Here is a 13,942-nt window from a genome sequence, read left to right on the forward strand (position 1 = left end):
TTGTGGGCATAGAGGTGATAAAATGTTCTGGGTTAGATAGCAGAGATTGTGGCACAACCTGTGAATATACTACCAACTACTGAACTATATACTCTAAAAGGGTGAATTTTATGGTATGTGAATTATCTCAGTAAATTTTTTTTTTAAACCAGGCATCCTGGGACTGTGCCTGGCCCTCATAGGCTGCTGCCAACAACTGCTTCGGATAAGGATGGGGGCTGAGGGTCAGAAAACTCAAACATGTGACTGTGAGCGGGTCTGTGGGGCATCATCCTCTCTCTGTAAAGTAGGGCCCTGGGCTCCAAGCCATGGTGAGAAACTGCGTGAAGACAAGGAGGCTGAGCCCTTGGGGCTAGGCCCTTCTCTCTTTACCCGAAACTGATCTTGCTTCTCACTTGTTTGTATAGCGGCCTCTATAAAGTACTTCGAGATTTTTATTTCAATACAATAACTCTTGTCCTCATTGTTTTTAATGAGCCTTTTCCTCTCAAAGAAGGAAACTTGGCCAAGGCTCTGGTGTGTTATTTTGCCTCAACCTTTGGCTTAAACACAAATCTACCATTATTCTCCATGGATTTATGGGGCATCAGTTGTATGGAATGTTCTCTCACAGGGCTGTGGGTTAATATATGGCAAACACTTGGAAAAATGCCTGGCACATGGTTAGTTTTACATAAGTGTTAGCTATTATAATTAGTCTCATAGTGTTTTAATCTCTGCCTCTTAGGCTCTAAAGATCTGGCTGGCTCTTGTTTAAAAGATGTTTCTAACCATTCCCCAAATTTCAGTTCCCTATCTTCTCTACCACTGTTTGAGTTGATTTTCTTCCTTTGTTCTTTGTAATCTTGTTTTTTATTTTTTTATATATATTTTTTATTTTTTACAGGGACAGAGAGAGAGTCAGAGAGAGGGATAGATAGGGACAGACAGACAGGAATAGAAAGAGATGAGAAGCATCAATCATCAGTTTTTCATTGTGACACTTTAGTTGTTCATTCATTGCTTTCTCATATGTGCCTCGACCATGGGCCTTCAGCAGACTGAGTCACCCCTTGCTGGAGCCAGTGACCTTGGGTCCAAGCTGGTGAGCTTTTTGGTCAAGCCAGATGAGCCTGCGCTCAAGCTGGCGACCTCGGGGTCTCGAACCTGGGTCCTCCGCATCCCAGTCCGATGCTCTATCCACTGTGCCACTGCCTGGTCAGGCTTCCTTTGTTCTTTGGAATGTTTAGGATTAAATTAACCATATTCCTCATGTCATGGCATTTATCATAATAGGTCAGCTTCAGGCCTTTCGTTTTTTAAAAATGTAACAAATTAATTGATTTTCCCCCATTTATCTCATAACTCATTTCCATTCACCCCCCCACATGATAGGGAAATATTTTGATGTGTTTAATAGGTAGCATTATATTTGAAGATGTTCTCATAAAAAAGTATATTGCTATCTTTGTGCAATATTTTCTCCAATATGTTTTTTGTTTTATAGATTGTATTTTTTACCTTTAAAATTTTTATTGGTATTTTTCTTTATCTTCCTTTTTTTTGTCATATTCATGTTTTCCCTTACTTTCTCTTGAGCAAGTAACAGTATTTAAAATAGCTGTCTTAAGGTCCTTGTCAGCTAGTTCCATTGTCTCTGTCATTTCTGGATTTAGTCCTATGGGTTGACATTTTTCCTGATTATGATAATTTCCTGTTTCTTACATGCCTATCATTTTTAAAAGTAGGCTTTACATTTTAGAGCAGTTTTAGGTTTCACTGTCATGCAGACAAGAGAGAATAGTACAGATATGACCTTGTGGTAGCATATCTGAAAAACCAATGCAAGATAACCATCTTGTTATGGAGAACAATTAAAGGCATGGGAGGAAGGGCAGAAAGTGGTACTTTTTATCATTTGGAAGCTTAATGCAACCAGGGAGAAATTAAAAGATATTAAAAATTATCACTGACCAGGTGGAGGCGCAGTAGATAGAGCATCGGACTGGGACACAAAGGCCCCAAGTTTGAAACCCCAAGGTCGCCAGCCTGAGCATGGACTTATCCGGCTTGAGTGCAGGATCACTGGCTTGAGTGTGGGATGATTATAGACATGAATTCATGGTCACTGGCTTGAGCCTAAGGTCACTGGTTTGAGCGAGGCGTGTCTTGCTCTGTTGTAGTCCCGCTGCCCCCAGTCAAGGCACATATGAGAAGGCAATCAATGAACAACTAAGGTACTGCAATGAAGAATTGATGCTTCTTGTTTCTCACTCCCTTTCTGTCTGCCTGTTTCTATCTATCCCTCTCTCTGTCTCTCTGACACACACACACACACACACACACAAACACACACGAATCATCACATTTAAATGCAATTACTTTGATTCTATTAGTTGGGGCTTTGACTCTATTCTTCAGGATAAGCCATTGAAAATATGGTAGCAAAGCAGACCAAATGAATTTCAATAGACAAATTTCCACTGATTTTTCTTGTAAAATTGGTGCTACATTTCTACACGGGAAGGCGGGGTGGTCGTGGACGGAAGAACTGGTGAGAAGGCTTCACGGGCAGTCCTGAAACAGACATCATGTGTTAAGACACCATCAGGACAGTGTCCACCACCAGTGTGAAGGGAAGCTGCACTCCTGGAGGGCAGGAATGCCTTTCATTTTTGCGTACTCTGCATCTAACTCACTGCCTGGTTCATAGCAAGGGCTTGACACTTGTCACTGAATAAGTGCCAAATGGCTGAGTGAAGAGATATTGTAATTCATGTTGGGACTGCAGTGTTGTGTAATATACCTTGGGAACTCTTTAGTTCTTTCCCGACTCTGAGATTTTGTCCAACTTTGTTCAAATATCACTGCATGAGTGTGCACACCTAAGGGTGCACACCAGTGGTGGGATTCAAATAATTTAACAACCGGTTCTCTGCCCTAATGACCATTTTAAGTATAAAAAATGATATATCGGAAGGTAGTTATTATTTCATGCATTTAATATTTAAATAGGAATAATAAAAGAGGTACACAAACTAGATTATAAGAGTTTTAAAATATTAATGAAAAGATATTAAATAATAACTGATAAAAACAATAAAACTATTATTTAAGCTCTTTCCATATTGCTTCTTGATTGTCATCCTCACTTGCAATTTTTTTCACCTATGGACAGATGATCATTACTATAGGCACTTAGAATACGCCGTTGCGCAGATGAATGTTACAAAAGAGTAAGAAATGTAAATTTGTGTTTTCCACATTGGGTGGCTGCCCAGGTGCCCACCTTATTGAGAACCCTGATTACAAGTGCCATTTTAACAACTGGTTCACCAAACTCAACAAAAAATTATGTGTCAGTTCTGCTGAACTGATGTGAACCAGCTGAATCCACCACTGATGCACATACACAAACACACCCTATATGGGTTTCTCTTTTATTTTTATTATTATTTTTTTTCCTTTTTCTGAAGCTGGAAACAGGGAGAGACAGTCAGACAGACTCCCGCATGCGCCCGACCGGGATTCACCCGGCACGCCCACCAGGGGCGACGCTCTGTCCACCAGGGGGCGATGCTCTGCCCACCCTAGGCGTCGCCATGTTGCGACCAGAGCCACTCTAGCGCCTGGGGCAGAGGCCACAGAGCCATCCCCAGCACCCGGGCCATCTCTGCTCCAACGGAGCCTTGGCTGCAGGAGGGGAAGAGAGAGACAGAGAGGAAAGCGCAGCGGAGGGGTGGATAAGCAAATGGGCGCTTCTCCTGTGTGCCCTGGCGGGGAATCGAACCCGCACGCTAGGCCGACGCTCTACCGCTGAGCTAACCGGCCAGGGCCTGGGTTTCTCTTTTATGAGGGACTCAGCTCCCACAAAATTATCAAAGAAAGTCACCTGAGACTCATGTCAAGTTGTGAATCATTGTGAGTGAAAGTCTGCAGAAGCCTTGTTCACAGGTTAAAGACAACACACTTCCAACACAATCTAATAAGCAACTATTCTGAGCCTATCCAGACATGCTGAGCAGGAGTTGACACCACGATTGACACCGCAAGTGGCTGTTCGTGAATTCACCAATCAGTGTGAAGGTTGGAGGCTTGCTCCCTGCTCTCCCTAGTACCTCTTCTTGGCACGTTCTCTTATTACCATAAGTATTATCCACCCACCTGACTGTAATCTTAGCATAAATCCTGGCTCATGCAATGCTCCTGAGTCACTTGAATGTTCTTGCATCATTCCTGTTTCATATTCTTCAGTGACAACTTCTAACCTTCACCCTCCCCTCTGAGGCTGTCCTGTGTCACCTGCACCTACAACTCGCTTGTCTGCTCGGCTCGTTCTTGCCTTGTTCCTTGGCCCTGTGCAGACCTGACACTTCAAAGAGAACTCCAGGTTTCCCTCTGGACTCTCTCCTCCCATCCTGAGCTGCATCCAGAGGTGGGTCCACACCCTAGCCTGGAGAGGCTTTGTGCCAAAGTATCAGAAGGAGCCCAAACTAAAATCTATAAGCAATAAATGTTTAACATAAATAAATATTTAAACTAAAAATTATGAACATTTAAAAATGACAGTAGTATATATGAAGAATCCTTGAAACATCTACTATATCTTTTTCAACTCAGTCACTTCACCTCCTAAAATCTGTCTCAAGGGAGGAAAAAAAGATTGATCTATAAAGATGTTCATTACAGCATTATTTATATCAGGGGAAACATTGGAAACCAACTACATATCTAAAAATAACCACTACTAGAAATATTGCTTTTAGCAAATATTTGATAACACAGGAAAATGCTTAGGATGTGTAATAACGTGAAAATACTAGAATGCTGAACAGTGTGCATAATACTGGGAGGGGGACTCAGAATTGAGTACAGCTTAGCAGTAAAACCATGATTGGAGGAACAGCTATGCCACTTCCTACCCTCTGATTCTTTATCTATAAAATGGGAATAATAACTGCAGCTTCTATGTCGAGTTGTTCTGAGGATAATGTATGTAAAACAGTACCATGCCTGCTGGTAGATTACTATTGTTGTTGTTATTATTATTGAATTGGATGGGCTGTCAATGTTGGACTTAAGGGGACAGGGATCCCCAGGGCATTTGGTGGTAGGATGGGCTGGAGGGTATTGGTGTTCTTAGAAGAGTGCACAGTGGGAGAAATATGGCAGAGGACAAAGAAAAGAAGTTGGTTGGCAAAGGGAAAGGCTGCTCCTTCAGAAATAAAGACAACATTCTACCTTTTCTCCAGAATCTCTCCACCAGGAACAGGCTCACTTTTCTAGGATTCTGTTACACAGTTTCTTTCCCTTTCTGGCTGGATCTATGATGCTTTTTCCTTGAAAAGCTGCCAACACAATCCACTCATAGAAAGGGGGGAACGCAAACCACAAGACAGCCAACAATCTTTACCACAGGAAGGAAAACATTTCAGGTATTTGGTTTGGAGATGGAACTTAATGGCAGGGAAAGAAGTGAGACTGAGTCAGGCCCCTGAGTCTTGCCAAAGGAGGTGTGCCTATCCCACCCTGCTGGCCCAGGCAGGGGAACCCATGACTCGCTAGACTTTCTGTTACCCACAGCAGTGCTTGTTGGAGCAACCTGCAGCCTTTGCAAAGAGTGTCTTTTGTTATTGCAGGAATCAAAGAAGGACAAAAACAAAAACGCCCAGACAACTTGATGAAAGAAGCAGGATTTATTTAGTCAGTGGAGCAGTGTTACCCCAAAAGGGGCAACCAAACACGTGCTCCCCGAAGTTAGATTTCTTACATCTTATATACCTTTTACAGAATACAGGTTTTCATGCAAGGGGTTCGTGATCCCTTTGTCTAGAGCAGCGATTCTCAACCTGTGGGTCACGACCCCGGCGGGGGTCAAACGACCAAAACACAGGGGTCACCTAAAGCCATCAGAAAATACATATTTATTATACAATACATTTTTAAATAAAATATGTATTTCCAATGGCTTTAGGCGACCCCTGTGTTTTGGTCCTTCGACCCCCGCTGGGGTCACAACCCACAGGTTGAGAACCGCTGGTCTAGAGGTATACGTCACTCTCATGACTTCAGGAGGGGAGGGTGAGTTTAGGTGGGTTCAGAAGATAAGTGTTGGAATTTTTTAATTAAGCTATGTAAACATTGTTTCTTAAAAGCTTTTCAGAAAAGAAAAGGGGAAGGGGTTTTCAGGTAAGTTCTATCTTCTTTGCTTTGTGTAGCAAGTGGCTCCAGTCACCCTTTCTGAGAACTATAGGAAGTAGTTAATCTATAACTGGCTGACTCTGTTGCCCCTGCAGGCTCCCTTCCTTCGCATTCTCCTTGTTTCTTCCTCCTCAGGGACGAGGGGTAGGGGGCCTGACTTTTCCTTCCTTACTATGAGCACCAGGAGAGGAGCTCAGCAAGGTGGGGAGGAAGGTTGGCAGCATCACCAACCCAGTGCCCACACAGCTCCTGCTTGGTTCTAAAGGCACCAAATGAATGATTTCCCTGGTCCCTGAGCCCTAACTCTAGGAATCCACAGAACTCCTGAATCCACAACCCCAAATTATTTCCTGCCCTTTTTGCAGTGATGAGGTGCCTGGGAATCCCCACCCGCGTGATCACCAACTTTGACTCTGGCCACGACACAGACGGAAACCTGATCATAGATGAGTATTATGACAACACAGGCAGGATTTTGGAGAATAAGAAGAAGGACACTGTCTGGTGAGAGACAACTTCTCAGTCTCTGTGTAGGGCAAACCCCACCAGCAGGAGTGTGCCCATGAGCCTGATGCCCTCTCATGCTCCCCACCCCCACTTTGACCCCAGATCTTGGTATCCCAAAGGCTGGGACACTGCCTAACACAAAAATAACTATTTTGAGTTTAGAATGCTCACATCACAAGAGCTCTCTGCCCTGGGTGAGGTTTTCCTCTTTGTCACCTGTCATTCAATATTCAGTCTGTGGCCACAGGAGGGCCTGATATCTCACCTCCAGACACAAAGATCATATCTACCTCTGTGAGTCAACAGCCCACACAGGAGAAGGCCACAGGGATGTTTCTGAGAGACAGAATGAGGAATTTTAACTTCAGCTGGCCCTGGAAGCCTTCATTCTCTACTCACAAGGGCACACTGAGGCTCACAGGTGGAAGAGCCAGTCACTACTCACCCACAGGAGCGAGCTAGGTCTGCCTTTCTATCTGACAGTCCATCTGCTCATTGTCCTTGCCTTTCTCCGAAGTCACACATGCACTACAAAGTCTCCCTTATCTTATCTGACACTGACTCCTCTGGCTTCTCCCTCAGGAACTTCCACGTCTGGAACGAGTGCTGGATGGCCCGGAAGGATCTCCCTCCCGGATACGGAGGCTGGCAGGTGCTGGACGCCACACCTCAGGAGACGAGCAACGGTGAGGCTCTCTGGAAGAAAGGCAGAACTCACTCGCAGGAACAGCCCCTACCTCTGCCCCCCGGGGGCAGCATCATGGCTCTTCTGTTCTCCTTCAGGCCTGTACTGCTGCGGCCCTGCCTCTGTCAGAGCCATCAAAGAGGGAGAGGTGAATCTGAGCTACGACACGGCCTTTGCCTTTTCCATGGTGAATGCTGACTGTGTGTCCTGGCTCGTCCACGGAGGGAAGGAGCAGAGACTTCACCGGGACACGAATTCTGTTGGCAATTTTATCAGCACCAAGAGCATCCACAGTGATGAGCGGGATGACGTCACAGAGAACTACAAGTACGCGGAAGGTATGACTAAGCCAGCCCCACTCGGAGTTCAGATCCTGTGGGTGCCTTCCCCTGACCCCAGGAAACCTCCCAGCCAGCTGTAAATGGCCTCTGGGGACCCACGCCACTGTCTTCTCAGCTCTTCAGGGGTAAGCTCCTAGTTGAGGCATCCCGAACTCCCTCACTTCCTCATGCCCACCACCACCCCACATCACACAGGTCAGTGAGTGCTCTCCACAGATGTTCACGTTGACTAGAGGGCCATTGGCAGGCATCTCAGCAACACCTCCCCACTTCCTTCCCAACGACCTGCCTCCAACTGAAGATGGTGGGGGACTTAGTAAACTCTCTTATTAATTAGTTAAATTAATTTTATTTAACTTATTGTTTAATGTACTGTGTTTATTGAGTGTTTGGAGGACAGGCTAGACCAGCAGCCAGCACTAAAAGCTGATATAAGGCCACATGTTCACTCTCATGCCCACCCCCTGCAGAGGATGATTTGGAGAGCTATGAGACCTGGCAGGGACTTCTTATTCAAGCCAGCAGGGGCAAAGGGGCACCTAAGTTAGTCAGCTGTGGACTAATTCCTGGAACTTGAGGAACACCAACCACCAGGTTAAATCACCAGAAAGTCAAGCAAAAATATCCAGTCCATGAGGACCAGAAGCAGGGTAAGGGGCAGGATCTGAGTGGGGGTGGGTCAGGCTATGTGGGGTGGGAGAGGGGAGGTAGCTGAGCAATTGCTGGGAATGCTGTCAAGTGGGTGTCTGTCTGTGTGGGCCTTTGGGGCCAACATAGAAAAGCTCCAGAGCCCAAGCCGAGGAAGGGGCTCTACAGCAAGAGATGAGCATTGAGCACAGAAGTACCGTCCATCCCCTCTCCGCCCCACCCACTCTTGGGTTATCCTAGTTGGTGTGCCCAGAAATAGATGCTGAGGCAAGGATTCAAGTACAAGTGGTTTATCTGTGAGGGCTGCCTGGGCGGAAGGAGAGTGAGTGAGACGGGGAGGGGAGGAAGCCAGTGCAGGAGGCCTCACCAAGCCTCTTCACCCTGTGGGCAGCTGGAGCCCAGGCCGCTGGGGAGCTCTGCCAGTGGGGTCGCCAGGGAAAATACAGGATGAATAATGCTCTTGTCTAACCACATCTCCAATTATTTGTTGTTAACCTGAGATTCAAATTAAATGGTCCTGTATTTTTATTTGCTAAATCTAACTATCCCATGAGGGATTCAGTGTAAAGTGTAAAACAATATCCTAGATCAGAAATTTTCAACCTTTTTCATTTCATTTAACACATAAGCTAATTACTAAAATTCTGTGGCACACTAAAAAAATATTATTTTGTTGATTTGACAAAAAATAAGTATAATTTTTAAAAAGATTTTATTTACTGGTTTTAGAGAGAGGAGAGAGAGAGAGACAGTTATTTCTCGTATGTGCCTTGACCGGGCAAGCCCAGGGTTTTAAACTGGTGACCTCAGCATTTCAGGTCAATGTTTTATCTACTGCCACCACAGGTCAGGCTAAAAATAGATATAATTTTGATTTAATCACACAGGATGGCTATTGTTGTGTTGACCGTTGTCATTTATTTGACAATCTAAGGGAAAGAGGTCAGTGCCTCTGACTAAATTGTCAGGTATTGCACATTTTAAAAATTCTTGCAGCATGCCAGTGTGCTGCAGGACACCAGTTGAAATCCCACCCAAGAGGCAAGAGGCTGTTATTTATCCACCAACTCCTGTCAGTCAGGAGTTGAGGGCTACTTCGGGGTTGGGGTGTAAATTCCCTAGCACTCTTGGCCTGCCCCATGCAAGGGCAGAGTACACTCTGATGGCAAAGGAAGCCTTGGGCAGAGTAGTAGCAGATGCTAGAATTTGAAATTAGGGCACATGGGTACTGAAACGGCAAGTGCCAATGTGGGTGGGGCGTGGCAGCATTTGCTATAAGATCCTTGGGTTTCCCCTGTGAACTTGCGGGGTCTGGAGTGATATTCTAGTGGGCCTGGGTGTGCTGTCTCCTCCCACCCAGCCTGCAAAGATCTGCAGGTAGAACAGACCACAGATGAGCTTAATCTGATCCACATCTCCCTGGGTCTGCCCTTACTGAAGCCAGTATCTCAAGATGCTCTTCTGACTGAAACAGAGCTTAGAACAACCCCCACAGCAAGGGGACAAAAGTGGCCTCTGCCTGGGGAGGCTGTATGGATGCAGTAGAACAGTGGAGTAGGGCCCTGGAGACAGTAAGTGCTCAATGAAGGCAACTGCTGGGATCATTAGGGAAGCCCGTGGGTATTCCTGTACTTCCTGGCCACAGCACCCCCCTAGGACTGAGGTCTGGGTGCTCTGGGAACTCAGCTTGACTGAATTTCCTCTCTTTTTTTTTTTTTTTTTTTTCACTGTCTTTCAATCTCCAGGAATTAGTCTATACCTGACCAATAATTCAGTGCTGGAACAGAAATCACATCATGCCTTGTTGTCTTTAAGAGGCTTATTCTACATATTTCTGGAGAATATTTCTTTGTCTTTCACATGAAGTAGTCAGGATAGTCTGTTGGTCATGAGCACAGATGTTTTTCAACTTGGGCAGATTTAGTTTCCACCTGAACTCTGCCCTTTGCAAGCTATCTGACTTGGGCAAATGACATCATCTCTCTGAGTCCCATTTTCTACCTCTGTCTATGGAATAATAATAATAATAATAATAATAATAATAATAATAATACATCTCTCTCATGGTTAATATGAGTATGAAATGAGTGAAGGAGTCAGCAGAGCCTGACGCTTAGAAAGCACCTGATGAATTGAGGGCATGTTTGTTGTTGGAAATGAGGGTTTTAACAACCCTGCAGTGTTGACGGAGCTGTTGGGAAGTATGTTCAACCATGACTTAACCCCTGGGTCAGCCTGGCCTACAGCTGGTGCTGTCTCTGCCTTCCCAGGTTCCCCTCAGGAAAGGGAAGCATTTCTGAAGGCTCTTCAGAAGCTGGAGGCTGGAAGGTCTCAAGGCCGTTACCGAGCAGACTCACAATCTTCCAGGCCCAAGCCACTGAGCCAGGGCCATCCTCGAAGCCTGGATACACCTTCCCTTCGGCCCAGTGATGTTATCCAGGTTTCCCTGAAATTTCAGCTGCTCGACCTACCCAACATGGGCCAGGACATACAGTTTGTCCTTCTGGCCCTCAACATGTCACTTCAGTTCAAGGACCTCAAAGTGAATCTGAGTGCCCAGTCTCTGCTGCATGATGGCAGCCCCCTGCCCCCATTCTGGCAGGACACAGCCTTCATCCAACTCTTTCCTGAAGAAGGTATGGGCTCTGGTTATGGGCATGGGTACTCTGTGTACACAGAAAGGGTTATGGAAATGCCAGTGGGGTCAAGCCAGCCAACAGGTTCTGTGGCACCCTGTGACACCAGTGTTCCTGGTGTCCCCTCCAGCATAGATTCCTTTTCCTCCCCTTACCACCTTACCTTTACCTTCAGTCTCCTCGTCTGCTTTCTATCCTTCCTTTACTACTCCAAGGAAAGTAAGTAGCCTGGGTTAGTGGGGAAAACTTGAGCTTTGGAGTCATCTAAACTTTGATTAGAGCCTCAGCTCACCCATTTACCAGCCGAATACCCTTGGGCAAGCCATTTCACATCTCAGTCTCTCCATCTGAACACCTGGTACCTGCTTCACTGGGGCTTAGTGCATGTTGGCTTCCTCCTCTCTATAAAAGGGTGCCCATCTCCATTGGGCCCAGCTACTTCCCCAGCAGTCTCACCTCATCCTTGTGTTCTCTCTTTAGCAAAGACCCATCCCTGCCAAATCCCCTATTCCCAGTACAGCCGGTACCTGTCAACAGACAAGCTGATTCGCATCACTGCCCTGGGAGAAGAGAAGAGCAGTCCCAATAAGATCCTGGTGGACAAGATCATCAATTTAGTGTATCCTGCCATCATGATTAATGTAGGCAAGAGCCCTGAAAGTGGCCTGGGGCTCTTTGGGGTCAGCTGGGAGCAGGCGGAGCCCTGTGAGAGGCTGTTCAGGAGAGCAGCCCCTCCTTTCCTCTACCTCTTTTGGTGCTTCCAGGTATCTCCCACCTGGATCAGGAGGTTTATCTGAAAACACTGGGTGATGTTTCCGTCCTCTTGCACAATTAGATGATTTATGGGTGGACTCTGAGCAGCTGCCATGGAGAGGTTCCTCTCTTATGCCACCTCCCCTTGTTGGTCTCTCCGAGGGTCACTATGAGCTCAAATAGAAGGAATTGGAAGGAATCTGAAAAGGAGTAGAGAGCACTTCCTGAAGGTCAGCTTAGGTTTGATTTGCCATTTCCTAACTGTGCATCCTTGGACAAACCCCTGGGCCTCTACTTCTTGAACTGTCAATTGAGAGGTTTGGACCAGATGACCTCTGAGGACTCCTGCTCTGACATTCTGTGGTCCTCTGAGTGGGAAGATGTCTGGGTCCCTTCCTTCCAGTGCTGGCTCCCCGAGGCCAAGCAGCCTCCTGGACCCTGTGACGTGAGCCTGTGGTGGCCCCTGATGGCATGCCTCTGGCAAGCCCAGCCAGGGGAGTCCGTTTTAGGAAGGGTTTCCAAAAGTGCCTTCAGGTTTTCTAAGGCAACTTCCCTGTCTCTACAGCCCTGAATGAGCTTTTCACATGAAAAGAAATGAGCTAGTTATGATAAGGAGGAGGGAAGGGATGGGTGGAACTGTAATAAGAAGAAACAAACAAAAGCTGCCAAAGAATATTCTATCTACTCCAATTATGCATGAGAATCCTTTGGGAGCTCTTGATTTTGTTACACTTGGAGATAATCCTTGGAGTAGAGCACACATCACAGGAGAATCCCAATTTATCAGACTTATTCATATGCTGTATTAGATGATATAAAATATTTTAGACATTCATACATGTATAAAAGCAAAAGTTTCACATAACAATAGCTTATGTGATGTACACTGATATTTCTTCTCTTCTATTTCTTCTTCTTTTTTAAAATGTTAATGACAACCCATTAAGTTGGTTTTAACCCATATTTGGAACAACTCGGGCCATGGAAGTCCAGCTCTTCAGGAAATAGATCTAGGGAGCAGTACACTCCTTAACAGTTTGGTGAATTGGAAAATAAAACTAATTCTCTGCTCCTTCCTCTCCTCTGGACTTCTCTGTTTAGGTCCTAGGAGCAGCCATTGTGAACCAGCCCATCTCCATACAGGTGATATTTTCAAACCCTCTCTCGGAGCAGGTTGAAGACTGTGTGCTGACCGTGGAAGGAAGTGGTCTCTTCAAGAAACAGCAGAGAGTCTTGTGAGTGCTTGGGGTGCTTAGCTTTCTCTCCTGGCATATCTTGGGTTCAGCACATCATTTCTGGACACGGGCTCCCAGGCTAGGCTCTGAGACACTGGGAAAAGAGAGACCAGCTTGTGAGTGGAAAGGGCTTTGGGGTGGTCACAATGCCTGTGGTTTTCTGACAATTCTCCTTTCTCTGCCATAGCATTGGAGTCCTCAAACCCCAACACAGGGCCAGCATCACTCTAAAGACTGTCCCCTTCAAGACTGGCCAAAGGCAGATCCAAGCTAATCTGAGGAGCAACAAGTTTAAGGACATCAAGGGTTACAAGAATGTCTATGTTGACGTGATGTTATAAATTCTAGGACAAGGAGATGGAGGCATAGATTTTTAAGCCTGAGGAAAAGAAGCAAGTTCAAATGCAAACTGCACCACTCCCCACCACAGCAGAGGTTTTCAAGGGCTTTGACATGAGCAGCAGAGGAAATGCCAGTGATGGATAGTCCCCTGGGCCATTTGCACAGCTCCTCAAGATTTTGTTCAAGGCCCAAGAATTCCACGGTGTCCCACCCAGAAGTGTGAGACGGCACAGAAATCAAATGACACACTGGTTGGATTTGGCCATGACTAACTGCCCAGATGTCAAGAAAGGAAGAAGACGGGCTGCGCAGCTCACTGTTATTTTGTCATTGCGATAGCTAATTTTTTAGTACCAATAAACTGCAGTTCTTATTATCATCCCCTTTGCACCATGTAATCATTTTTTTTCCCCTAGAGCAGCTCCTACCTATTCCCTGGATGCTGGGAATGTCCCATTGTTTCAGTGTCTGAGTCCATTTGTTACCAGATGGGGATGTCCCTGAGCAGGTCTGCCTCGGGGGGGGGGGGGGGCCTGTAGTGTGTGGGTCCTTGACTTTGTGCAGGAAAGGTCTCACAGGTGACTTTTAGAGTATATTTATTAAAACTGGGGACAG

At 45.9% G+C, this 13,942-nt stretch overlaps 1 protein-coding gene across 3 annotated transcripts in view; it reads left to right on the forward strand.

Annotated features, from left to right (window-relative positions):
- Positions 1-13,686, forward strand: part of TGM5 (transglutaminase 5) — a 29,168-nt gene extending 15,482 nt beyond the window's left edge. For 2 of the 3 annotated variants that reach the window (XM_066341547.1, XM_066341545.1), the window contains 7 exons: positions 6,546-6,684; positions 7,270-7,373; positions 7,471-7,710; positions 10,632-10,997; positions 11,478-11,638; positions 12,852-12,985; positions 13,173-13,686. In XM_066341547.1, the coding sequence (XP_066197644.1) occupies positions 6,546-6,684; positions 7,270-7,373; positions 7,471-7,710; positions 10,632-10,997; positions 11,478-11,638; positions 12,852-12,985; positions 13,173-13,326 (1,298 nt within the window). In that variant the 3' untranslated portion in view covers positions 13,327-13,686. The remainder of the gene's footprint in view (positions 1-6,545; positions 6,685-7,269; positions 7,374-7,470; positions 7,711-10,631; positions 10,998-11,477; positions 11,639-12,851; positions 12,986-13,172) is intronic. The other variant, XM_066341546.1, reaches the window with a different exon arrangement.
- Positions 13,687-13,942: the final 256 nt, after the last annotated feature.

This window comes from Saccopteryx leptura, chromosome 6 (genome assembly GCF_036850995.1).
Source record: "Saccopteryx leptura isolate mSacLep1 chromosome 6, mSacLep1_pri_phased_curated, whole genome shotgun sequence".
Taxonomy (NCBI): Eukaryota; Metazoa; Chordata; class Mammalia; order Chiroptera; family Emballonuridae; genus Saccopteryx; species Saccopteryx leptura.